The following is a 13,311-nucleotide window of genomic DNA, read 5'->3' on the forward strand; positions in this document are numbered from 1 at the left end:
TTACTAGATAAAAGCTAAAGCCCTTATACCAATGTTTTTGGTTTTTCCCTCTGAGATCAGAGAAGCGCTGAGGCATATTTTACATTCTGCTGTTTCTCAATGGCAGGGAGGAAGAGGATGAGAGGGAGGAGAAGGTGAAAGAGGTTAGCTTTGCTGGCGGTGTGCAGGTTCTGAGAGGAGAGGAGGTGTGTGTGTGGAAAAGCTATGAGGGTCAGGCTGGAGGTCGGTCCAAAGCTTTAATCACATGACGACCCGCCCCTAAATAAAAGCGCCTGGGCTGATGAGTAATATGGGAACGAGGGAAAGAGTCTAAAAGACGGGGAGTGTGTGCAGTGATGATGTTCTGGCAACAAACAGTACTCAAGACAAATGACAATGCTAACGTAAGTTGTTCATACTTTATTAAATAATAATAATATTAATAATAATAACAATAAAAAGAACATTTGTCTGTACAAAGTCTACAAACAGCAAATTCTGAATGGTCTGACCAGTGCCGGGATGTCCATGTGGTTTTGGTGTTGGCCCCCTGTCCCAGACAGTAGAGGTAATACTTTCACAGCCCTGCAGCAAAGCTAAAACAGGTCAGAGCTCCAAGGCACTTGGAAAAGAGTCAACAGAGTCCAGTGTCAACAGAGCTGGACACACCATCTCTCTCTCTCATTCTCGCCCCCTTTCATTCTCTCCCCCGACAGCCGAATAGTGCTTATCTGTTGCTGTTTTCAGGGCCTTCCTAATCAGTCCGTCCCCTTCCCACAAGCTCACGCGACCCCAGGCGGTGCCTCGCATTCACTCTCTCTCTCTCTCTCTCTCTTCACTTTGAGACAAACACGCTGTGAAATTTCCACCCGTTCCCCAGGTCGAGGGCAAACCTGCTCTTTTTTTGTCAACAGCCCATAATATAACATGTAGTAAACAGAAAGCGTGAAATGAAAGAAAGCGTAAGGCCCGATTCCACCAAGGCCCCAGAGGTTTTAAACCCGAGAACTGGTGTTTTCTCAATGGCTCTCCTCCAAAGACTGTTCGCTTAAGGCTCGATTGTGGGTCCGTGGATGAGGCTCAGGGATTTCCCCCAGCTTCATCAGTCAAGAGTCCTTGTACTTTAAGGTTTGGGGTATAGTAGTCTGAACCAGGTGAAGATCTGTCTGCAGGTGGAAGAGCCTCCTCTTTCTCCTCTGCCTCCAACACTCTTGAACCCATTGGCTCCAAATTCTTCGCAATCCATAGGTTGCAATAAAAAAAAAAACAAGTTGCAAATGGCTCACACAGTGTTGCACTATGTGTGTAGATTAAACAGTCAAAAGCAAAAGACACCCTAGACAATCCTAATACTTAAATCTAACGCCCCTTGCCTAAAGGATTCCTGCCTGAACATAATACAATGGTTTCGTTTTCTTCATCTACCCTCTTCTGTTAACAACTGCCAACAGTTCACAACAAAAACGATGTTTTAAACAGACAGAACGTAAGCGTAAGACTGGCATGAGAAGGTCTGACACAGCTCAAAAAAGGTGGCAGAGGATGGCTACTATAACTCAAGCAGATGTGCATAAAGACACAGGTCTAAAACTAAATAAGCCCACTCTCTTCTAGGCCACACCTTTCACAAAATGGAGGCCAAGGTTTCACAAGCAACGATCCGTCTACAAGGTCCTAGTGCCAAACCTTTCTAAACTCCCATTTAGCACTCTTAGATCTTTTTTATCTTTACAAATCTATATTCATATACACTTCTTTTATTTATTTACTTAATTTATCTTTTTTTTTTTGGGATAGGCATTCGATTGATATGTGTCGATATCTTCCCACCCACTGAGCAGTCCACTGGGAGCACCTCCAGCTGAGCAGAGAGACCTGCGGAGAGACAGTGGCATGTTGGCCATGGCAGGAAACTGAGGTTGGTTCAGTCTTTGACTGAAGAGGGCTCCCATTCCAGAACTGGACAGAGAGAAGCCAGAGAGCCAGTGGAGAGGGGAAACAGTCCCAGTGGGTCCCTGGGCAGCTCAGGCCTCTGAGCAGCAGCGCTGCTGGTTGATTTTCACTTTGTGCTTGATGCCATCGTACAGCTCGAAGTTGTAGTTCTCCAGGGTGGTGGAGCTACGGGAGGACAGGCCATTGTAGGAGCAGGTGCAGTAGAGTAGCAGACCAGCGCATACTGCCCCCAACAGGACGCCGAGAGAACTCATGACGATGATGGTGACCAGGATCGGGTCCAGTGTTAGCAGCCAAGCGTTGTCCTTTTCAGAAATCCTTGTTACTGGAGGACCCCGCGAGGGCCCAGGCGTCGTCCAGGCAGAGAACGGAAAACCTGAGGACAGCACGGGAGAAAGAGAAACCATGTTCAAGCGTTATAACAACGACAATCCCACAAACGTCCACTGTGTACTGAATAAAAAGGGATACGAGGATGTTGTAATCGTGCACAGCTCCAATTCATCACCTCATCACAGTTTAGGCCCACAATAATGACTGATGATATACAGTCTTCTCTGATTAATAGGTGAGATACAGTAGTGTGTTATAGACCTGCAGGTGAAGGGATGAGCCTGCAGGTTATTGTCCATTATCTCAGCTACACCGACTGGTTCTACAGAATGTAGTCCCTGTATACCACCACAGAGCGGGTATGGTTTGGGTGGAGGATCATTCTCAGTGCTGCAGCTGGGTGAGTGTGTTTGGATCAGACACAGCAGGGATGCTGGAGTTTTAAAAGCCCTCAGTGTCCAGGGGCATATCTAGTCAGCATCATCCTGTGTCCATTGATGAAGGACTAGAGGACGACCGGTGTATAGAGGCTCTGACTTCACATCCTCAAGGTGGATGAACAAGGCATGCAAAGCATACTTTGTTTACTACAGTCTGAAAATTGTAGTAGTTGTAGTAAGTGCAATCTGTAATTACAGAACTACAAAGTGCTCCTGTGTGGTCAGTGGAGTGGAAAGAATGGACAGTGAGTGTAGAAACAAAGAGGCAATTATAGGGTTATGGTTTATTGGTCTAATATTCGACTAAACTATAAATTAATAAATGAAAGAACCAATGAATCAAATAATCGTTTGATTGGAACGGGAGCATTACCTTGATTCGATCGATCTCGGTCATGGAACAGGGGAATGTTTCCAAATTCAACAGGTCTTCTGTCTAAATAGAAACACACAAGCAGTGAAATATTTAGTGGAGTTCAACTTAAAACACACACACTCTGATGTTTTTGCCAAATGAGTCAGTGCCGCCTGCAATGACACAAGCACTAATGGCATGAAAGTATGAGGCAACGCAGAATAAGCGGCCCCAGTAACCCACTGTTTATTTGCCGCTCGCTGGAGCCCTGACACATGTGCGGTAAATTGTAAAATGCAGAGGTAGAGAAGTAAACTCCATCAACATAAAAAATAAAGGGGCATGCGAGGTCATCCGCAATCAGCTAAACAAACGCACCGAACGGGGGCCATGGCAAAACACTCCAAAACTCTGTTTGTAGAAAAATATCACTTTATTATTACATTCCGCACAACATTTTCCAAGACCATGAAATTCAAAGCTAAAATATTCCTCAAGTCTTTTGAAACAGGCTGAAGTGCAGTATGAGAAATGGCACATAACAGACGATCAGAGTCAAGGCCCAATGTACACGAAGAGAGGACACAGGGGGCGCACACTGTCACAAACTTTGAGCCTTCACCAGAACCGTGGCCTCGCAGCAGAAAATAAAATACACATCACCAACTGATGTACAGTAAACATGAATGAACCAAAACACAGCTTTCCTATTATCTACCAGCACATGACAGTTAGGGTCCAAGGAGTGGTTCAAATGACATCACAAATAATCAGAAAACAACAGATTTGTAAAAATCACAACTTATTCTTCCAAAACAACACTTCAGACCTCCGTCTCCTTGCCCCCGGTTCTTCCTGCAGAGAGAGGACTTCTTTTTCCTTGTGTGCTGGTGCTGCCAGAGACTACTGGCACCGTGAGGCCACTGTGTTGGCCGAAGGGCCTTCCTAAGTGCTTTTTCTCATTAAAATAGTTTGAGGGACAGCAAAAAGGAAATAAAAGAATGCTTACGGCAGGCTTTATAGAACGCAACCGGGCCCATTATGTAATTAGAAATATTAAGAGCTTCAAGAAAGTCTCACAGGAGGCAGCGGCAGCTGATTAAAAAGCACATCATGATGATTTTAGCAAACGTTCAAAAAAATATATTGCGAAAAAATAAATAGCTCCTCGAGGACTTCATAAATAAAACACAAGTTATAGATGAAAGTCCTGCAGGAAAATCTAATGCTTTAAATGAAGGGAGATGGGAGGGTCTGTCTAAAATTCCTTTTCATAACAAAACCTTTTTTTTTTCATAATTCAGAACGGCCAGCTGCAACGTGGGTAAATTTCATAACGAAAGGTCCAATTGGAAATGAGAAATGGCAGAAAAAACTATTTTACTTTGCATTGAAAGCATATACAGTGGAACCTCTACCTACGAACTTGATCCGTTCCGTGACCCGGTTCGTAAGTGGAAAAGTTCGTTTCTCGAGTCAATTTTCCCCATTTAAAATAATGGAAAAGCAATTAATGGGTTCCAGCCCCCACCCCGAAAGTCACCCTTTTTGCACTGATATATGTTTACAACACTCTCAAATTAGTAAAAAAATACATGTAGCGTTACTAAAAATAAAAAAAAAATACAGTGGAAACAGTAATAAAAAAGTTTTGAAAAAATAAAGTTGTAAGTGGTTACACATCGCTACCTCGAAGACGTGACGACTGGCTGGAGGAGTAACACAGGCACTGGCTGTATGACGGGAGGTGGGGGGTGGGGGGAATAACGGAGAGTAGGCGGGTGAATGTGGGGAGACGAAGCGTAGATACGGCTTAACTTAGCATGAATTTCGATGTCTGCTATTTACGCTAATGCTAAATTGCTAAAGCTACAATTTGCTAATCTTAAAAGCTCACTCAAGTCTGGGCGCTGGGAGACTCGCCTATTGGGGTCAGTGGCCATTTCCAACCGCCGGCTCGGAGGAGGCTCGGGTTCGTTTCTAGAGTCGTGGTTCGTTGGTGGAGGCGAAAAATATTCAAATGCCTCTTGGAAAGTTCGTTAGTAGAGCTTCCACTGTACCTTTGTTTTCTACTGAAATGTTACCATTTTGGGGATACAAGGCTTATTCTATCAACATATTTTGAAGGTGACATTATGGTTACATATTAATATTCAGTGCAATAAACACTGTCTGATAAAAGAAGGATGTGGAGATCAGAAGACAATTGGAACATGCATTTCAACAGACCAAAGTGGCGGAGGCTGTTGGCCAGCGTTAGCGCTGCTCTCACCGAAAAGTGTCAATCTAATTTCAGCTTTAAACCCACCTAAACATCTGAAACAATAGCACTAATGACAGCCTGCAGTGTGTGACAGGCAGCCTGGCTTCATTACTGTGGCTTTAATTCAGTATAGAAGGATGCACTGTATGCAGGGATTAGAGAAGAGAAAGGAAATAGAGACAACAGAGCGAGAGAACACTGGTCTTCAGCTCGGTCACAGGTCCGGCAGGTCAGGTGCTTTCTCTGGCTGCCTGCAAGGGGCTTTCATGTGCTTTTGTGTTCTTAAACAAACCCCTTCAGAGTCCAGGACCGAACTGGAGCGGGCCTATCTTTAGAGCGGCCTCTCGCTTTGATCTCCCCTTCCATCTCTCCACACATTCTTTTGTGAAGAGCAGATTAATGGGGCGAAAATGGCCAGCGTCTCCATGATGGAGGATTATTTTCACCTATTGCCAGATGGAGAACATAACAAGATAGTGGGATTTGCTTTCTCCTTTAATCCCCGAACACCTTGGATGCTGCCAAAACCTGAAGCGGCTGCTCCTTCTCTTTTAATGATGGATGGGGCCCCTCAAACTTCTTTATAGCTGAAGAGGAACAATGTGTTTATGGAGAGGTCTTCTGTGAACCTCCCTCTGGGCTGTGTATTTTGGCCACATTGTGTATTTGTTCTATATAGTATTCAGAAACGTGAGATCGGTACATTCTCGGAGGACGATCATTTAGTTGAGTGTTAAACGGGATCTTCAAGCATTTTGCTTGACGTGAACATAGTACGGTTTGTGGGACTACGCCGGTATAATGAGGAAACTCTAAACTAAATGCAGTCAGTACAGGAGTGAGACTTGTGAACCATGTCAAACATAGTGTAAAGCTCTCAGATGCTTCCGAATAAACACTTATTATGATACACATCTTCAAACATCAAGTGCATATGTACACACACAAAAAAAATACAAAACTAAATCTGCATTTTAAAGATACAGATTTGCATGAAATCGTAAGGAGAATACATCAACTTCAACACAGGGAACAGGGAGAGGGAGTTGGACTGCAGAGCTGTGCAGTTTTGACACATACAGAGGCAGTACATTTCCTCACACTCTGCAGTGCTATCAAACAAACTGAAGCCCCACCACTGTGAAATATTACTGCACACTCTCTGCTCAAGTCCCACTCTCTTCCCTCTTAAAAAACCATGAGTTTAAAAAACCACACACACACACACAGCCAATAACAGTTAAATCATTCAAATAAACAACAAAGAATCACCATCACTGGCTTCCAAAATAAGCCTAACACTCAGTGCATCATATCATTCAGCCTTTCAGTTTGGCGACCATGACAAATAAAGTTGGATATAAAAAATATTACAGAAATAAGGTAGCATATAAAGAGTAAAGTACATTTAGTAAAGTTCATTACTGAGAAACGTGAGGCTCTATAGCGACTGGCATTGAACAGCCCGGTTCCGCTCCTACGTTTAAGGCTAATGATGTGAAAGGTCGAGGGCTTCTCAGAGGTGGAGACTGGATAAGGCAGGGTCAAATGACTTTTGCATATAGAAGAATCGAAAATATAACCTCCTCTGAGACGTGTAGAGCTTCAGAGATGTTCTGGAAACATCTTCCTAGACCCTGTTTACACCTGGTCAGTTCATATAGCTTCGGTGTCAGGACCCAGATTTATTATAGAGCTTCCCAAGTTGGAACTGTGAGTTGTGGGTAATTTCCCCCCCAGGTTGAGGTCGTGAAATCTGAATATTAAATATTGTAAAAGATCGTCTTGAAATGAATAACACAAAGATAAAGTTAGTGTTTTTTGAGGTGAATATCAATGACATTGATCCAAACACGACTCGCATTCAATGATCAGCTGTAAACAAGGTCTTAGACAAAGCCTTCACAAAGGGGACATTCTCAGTGGAAAAGAGAAAGGGAACACTGTCAGTGCGGTAATTCTGGGGTCTCCCATCCTTACACAAACACCAACACACACCCAGGCACACATACTCACACACATAACCCAACAAGGCACACAAAGACACAGATTCCTTCCACAAAACAAAACCAAAAAAAAAAACCCAAAGGATTTGTGACACTGCTGCCTGCCATTGCCTGAATGCACCTCCTTCACTCCTTCATTTTAACACTTACTCCCTCTGTGTTTCAAAAAGCAACTCTCTACAAAACTGAGCTAGTCAGAGATGTGTGTGTGTGTGTGTGTATTATGCAGTCCACATGCAAATGCAGCCGCGTGACACAGCAGTATCCTTCCTTAATACGTCGTCTGTTTTCTCTGCATTCGCAGCCTCTCCTCTTGCATTGGCAGAAATGGCGGCCCTTCTCCATTGGGCAATAGGATTGGTCACAAGCAGGAGATTAGAACCCTGCAAAAGTCAGGTTCCCATCCTGTGCACACGCTCACTCACGGAGACATGGAGGTGGCTTCCTGTCACTCAGGATTGAGGCTGGACGCTTGTCGAAAACAGCAAAAGCCGGAACTGCAAACTCAGTGCAAAGTAGGGGTTCAAGGGGGCAGCGTATCCACGGCTCTGGTGTCTGAGCGTCCCCTCTATTCCATTAGCAACAAAACACTTCCAAAAAAAAAAAAAAGTCTCTGTTGGCCCGCAGCACTCTCCAAATCCTCAAAGTGATCCTCCAAAAAAAAAAAAAAAAAAAAGAAACAATCCCTCCTGAAGGACACCCGCTGGGCCTCTGAGCCTGTCCATAGTTACGATGCAACAGAAGAATGGACAGAGAGAGAAAGAGAGAGCAACAGAGCCTTTAGTGACCCCTCCACGGTCTCCATCTCTCTCTCTCTCTCCTCAGCACTGGGAGCACGGCTCGTGTTTTTCTAGTCTAATGGTCAGCATGGGCTCCACCCCAGAGCCTGCCGTGCCGCTGCCTGGGTAGTGCGTGCTCTGGTAGGACACAGAGTGCTGGCTCTTCTTGGCGGCCAGGTGATAGCGATGGCAGCACAGCGCCATGACCAGCGCCACGGAGGCCAGCAGCAAGAGCGCCCCCCCTCCGGCTATAACGTAATACCAGTAGGTGGGCATGGGCTGCAGGGACACCGTAGTGTCCGCAGTGGGGTTACTCCTGCCAGGTAGGGCTCCCCCTGGTGGAGAGACACAGAAGAGTTGGCTTGGGGTAGAGAAGCATGCAGACTGCAGAGCTCATAAAGCCAAGCTTTCAGATTTGCATGATTGCTTTTTTTTTTTTCGTGATTTCTCCTGATTTTCTTGGCTCTGATTGGCTGCTGCACAGAAAACGAAACAGACAGTTGCTGCACACAGACAGGCAGATGCACATGCATGTTGCCTCGCGCTAGTCCTGCACACACATGTTCGGGTAAGGCCGCTGACATTTCACGTGTTTCTGGTGATGTTTATGGAGGGGACTCTCGTTAGAAGTGTCACAGGACTAGATCAGAGTGTAATCTTTTTACTGAAGTGTAATTTGTAAAGGATCTGCTTCTCTGAAAGGGACATAGAGCCATTTCGAAGGGAAATTGTGGTTGATAAAGTGTGATAAAGAATACATTGTTGTGATTTCTAGCATAGATTTAAAATTTATAGCAAGAATACTGAGTCACTGACTGCTTCTTGACTGTGTATTTCTGTGCTTCACGCATATGTTGCCGCACATGGCCAATGTGAAAGGCTACACTGACTAACAGTAGCATGTTGGTTCATTCTTTTTTATAGTTACAGCATCTGGTGTAAAATGGGCTTTAATCTGCCGATTCATTTCACAGTCAATATGATGGTGGTTCCAATTACTTTTGATATTAAAATCATTTTTATATAAAAAAGAGACAGGGCCGGATTAAACCAGACTACGGAGGATTATTAAACATTTTTTGCCACTGCAGTTTAGTCTGAGACTCAACTTCTTGCATTCGAATAAGCGTGCACATGCATACGCTAAGTTTTTTCTGTTTCACTTGTGTGTATGCTTAAGAGTGTGAGTGTGTGTGTAAATGCAGGCTGTTTTATTCAGGGCCGAAACTTCTGTTTTCTTGCATGCATGGATCTGTGCCAGCTTCGTCTGCCTCAAGCCAAACTCCTCCATGAACCCCATCCAGCATTGCAAGGAAACAACTCACCCATCTTACACACTCACACACTCACGCGCACACACACAATCTAGTAAAGCTCTGCTACTGATGGCCCACCACCACCTCACTCTAATCTGATCTCCCGTCTCTGAACTGGGAAATAAAACATGCGTGTAATTTGGGTTGTCTGAGTGTCAGGCTCATCCTGAAGCTGACAGAGGATACGGGCAGCCAGCGAAACTAAAAGGAATCCCGCTTAGAACGTGAGCCAGTTGCACATTTCTTTCAAGTGGAGATGATTCCATATATGGTCCGAGAGTGAAGGAGACAGAACGAGAGAGAGAGGGAGAAAAGGGAAGATGGGTGGAAGGAGTGAGAACGACGCAGAGTGAAGGAGAGCCAGTGAAAGTGAGAGAGAGAGAGGAGGTGGAAAAACACACAGAGCGAGGAAGAGCCCGTGAGTGATGACACTAGAGGAGTAAGTCATTATGGAGCCTGCCATCGTGTACATTAAAGAGGATTACGGCGGTGCTCACTGAACCCACTGTTCCAGCCCCATCCTAACTCCTGTACACTCAATGCACACAGCTGCCAGCTCACAGCCAGAACAGCGCAGATGGACAGTGCACTGCTGGCCCAAAGTTCGGTGGATGGCACATTATGCCTCTCTCAAAAGTTTGGGGACGCCTACCCGTTCAAACAGGGGTTAATACAAATGGCTTTTTCCTCGTTGATGATCAGTTTGAGGAAAACCTCATGTTTCTGTTACAGTACTTGACAATTTTAGTGACAACCTTTGAGGTGTTTAAACCACCTTAGGGACTTAGATTAAGCCTACTCCTCACACTAGAGGGTATTTTAATGAACATGTAGCTTAGTGTCGCAATATAAACCCAAACTATTACTATTTTTTCATGTATTGTTTATTTATCCTTAAAACAAATGTGAATTAAAGTTAAATCTTGTGTCCCCAAACTTCTCCCAGGCAATGAGAAAGTTGGTTGTGTCTTGGTGTATGCCACAGTCCTCACACATGATCACCACACAACCCAACGACAGAAAGCATGGACATCAACATCAGCTACCAACACCACACACCAACAAACACCACCAGATATTCAACATGGAGCTCCTGCTGCATGCCGGGATACAGCCCATGCTCAAGATGGAGATGGTAATGACGATGGTGATGAAGGGAAAGATGCTGAGATGGTACTGAAACTCACTCAGCACATATCTCCCACACGTCTAGTCAGATGTAAGTGTGTACATGTGGGGCTAATAAGCACTGGCTCCATTACACAGAGAAGTGCAAAGCTGGACCAACACAGGGTCACCTCTGAGCCAATCTGCTGCTGAAAGCTGTGCTGGGCAACAAGCAGGAAGCATGGACATCTGCACAGAAATATGACAGACATTTGCACGAGAATATGACAAGACTTACCAGTCATCTCTGGCGGGGAGGCAGGGAGAGGTTCTGAAATTAGAGAAGAAACAGGGATGAGAGAGTGGACATTCAACTATATACGGTGTAAAGTTAATTGTTATTATACATACATAAATGAATTAGAGTCACTCTCAGCTGTACAGACAATATAAACACCATTTTACATTTTATTGTGATTAGGCTTATAATAAAATATTACTATTATAGTTCAAAACATGGGCAAAAATGAGGCTTAACCTATGGGATGGCCATATTCACACAGAGCTATATTTTACCAATGGAATGCAGTTAAATACGTACTAGGGATGGGCGGTATCCACATTTTTCACACTAATACCGCCTCAAAATATTATCGCGGTGTACGGTATTACCGTGGGGAGAAAGTGCTCTATCAGGCTGCGCTGAGCCTTATATCTGTGAGCACAAGTCGAGTGAATTTAGCTAAACGCAGCCCGACAGTGCACACCGACACACGTTGACGATAAAAACCCGTTTCTGTGAGACAGCAAATTTCAGCGACTGGTGCTGAAGGAACAGAAAATTTTGAAAATAAGCAAAATAAGACGGTTCTACACCGTTTAGAAGCACAGCTGGCGCTAACAGGCCGCCACAGCAGTTTTTTCAGCGAACTGAGGCTAAAAACACACATATTTAGAGGATAAAGCCATATGCCTGTGAGCTCAAAGTCGAGTGAAGGACTTTCTGAGAATTATATCTGTTTACATCTTAATTCCTTTCTCTTTTAACCCAGGATGACCAGATCTGAGATGGTGAAAAAGAGGACACGTCTCGCTCCTTGTTGTATTCTTAGCTGAACCTATGTGTGCTTTTAGGTCCTTTACGTCTTTATTTGCTACACAAAACATGGGAGTTTCTTTTTTAATTCACCCGAGAACTTACATTTACGTTTTGGCATAGCTGCTCGAGATGAGGGTAGGTACATGAGCTTTGCCTGACGTAAACAAGGACTACTGACGTGCAGACTGACCAATTAAATGTTTACAGAGAAAGTCATCGACCAATAACGGTAGCTCTACAGTCAGACCGTCCAATCAGAAGATTTTAGGCTACTTCACCACGCCCCCTTCTCGCTCAAGCGAACCAATCAGAGTAGGGGAGGGCGGGACTAGTTTGTGAACGAAACTTCTCGAAGTTCTATGTAAGCTCTAGAAAAACAAAATCCCGGACGTTTGTGAAATTCCGGCCGGACATTTTTTTAAGTCTAAAAAAGAGGACGTCTGGTCACCATAATTAACCCAAACTCGGCGCTAAACTTATAACTGCGCTGGGCTACTGGGCTTGTTCTATTCTCCACCCATTTTCAGACCATGACACCAGCAGTCATTGAGCTCCCACAGCGCCCCCTCCCTGTGGCTCTCTTAAATGCACATGAACATTTTAGCCGATTTTTAAAGACACAGAACCGAAATTTGACACACAACACACACGTCATAAATACCGCCCTCATTTTAAGATACCGTCCACATTTTAAAACACTGTGGTATACTGTATTACCGTTATACCGCCCAACCCTAGTATGTACATAGCATTATGTCATTCAAATTACTTGTGCCACCAGTACATTGTTAATGGGCACTGATTATGCAGACCGATATTGATTAAAAATACGCAGTGATCTTTGGCAGTCCTTGCTTTTGAAAATAATGCATACTTAAAAACAGATGCTAGCTGACTACAGTATAAAGACCTACACAAACACATTAGAGTAGGAAAGAAGGCAAAGCTGCTGATGGAATGGGGTTTGTGTTTGAGAAAGATAGGGATAGCATGAGAAAGAGAGAGAAATAAGGGACTGTAATTGGCCTCTGTGTAATTTGGCAAGGAGTGGAGGGTTCTGATGCACAACAGTGATTGAGGAGTGCTCTGCACATGCTCAGAAATCCGAAGAGCTGTGTAGAATGGTCGGAATGTAGTCACAATTAAAAGGCACGCTGCAGGGAGACCAGCCTGGCAAGGGTGCAAGGGCTGGGGTGTGCATGCTGAACAACATTAATTGATAAGCGTGCTCCCAATGCTGGGTTTAGGAAAGGAAATGTGCAAGTGGCAATGTGTATGTGTGTGAAACTGCTGCTCTAATACCATGGTTCAGTGCAGCACAGCGAAAAAACAGCTTTTTGGCAGGCTGGCCCTTCTTTGTGCACATCTTGCGCGTGATTGAAAGGTCTTCAGAGGGAAGCTTGTGTTTTTCCTCTTTAATAGGCATTCCTACTACAAACATGTACTGCTTAGCAGAAACGTGAGCGAGCAGTTACAATGCCGCAAACACACACGCTCCTCTGGGACATCCTGGGACATTGTGTGAGCGTCTACAGAAATTCGGCAGGTTCTGTGACCGACACGTCGGCTGTCTAGTAATTCCCTGCCTCAGCTCTGGAAGGCTCTGTTTACAAATAAGAGAGGGGAAGGGAAAAATCTGATGAAACATAGATTAGGATCTGAGCCCACGGGGCAAGTGTGG

General features: G+C 44.5%; 1 protein-coding gene across 2 annotated transcripts in view; it reads right to left on the reverse strand.

The window, feature by feature from the left end:
* Positions 1–393: 393 nt before the first annotated feature.
* The window catches only part of nrp2b (neuropilin 2b), an 86,522-nt gene continuing 73,604 nt past the window's right edge, over positions 394–13,311 (reverse strand). For both annotated transcript variants that reach the window (XM_066686116.1, XM_066686115.1), the window contains exons 15-17: positions 10,830–10,862; positions 3,079–3,141; positions 394–2,308 (exon numbers count right to left, since the gene is read on the reverse strand). In XM_066686116.1, coding sequence (XP_066542213.1) covers positions 2,004–2,308; positions 3,079–3,141; positions 10,830–10,862 — 401 coding nt within the window. In that variant the 3' untranslated portion in view covers positions 394–2,003. The remainder of the gene's footprint in view (positions 2,309–3,078; positions 3,142–10,829; positions 10,863–13,311) is intronic.

Source organism: Hoplias malabaricus, chromosome 12, assembly GCF_029633855.1.
Source record: "Hoplias malabaricus isolate fHopMal1 chromosome 12, fHopMal1.hap1, whole genome shotgun sequence".
NCBI lineage: Eukaryota > Metazoa > Chordata > Actinopteri > Characiformes > Erythrinidae > Hoplias > Hoplias malabaricus.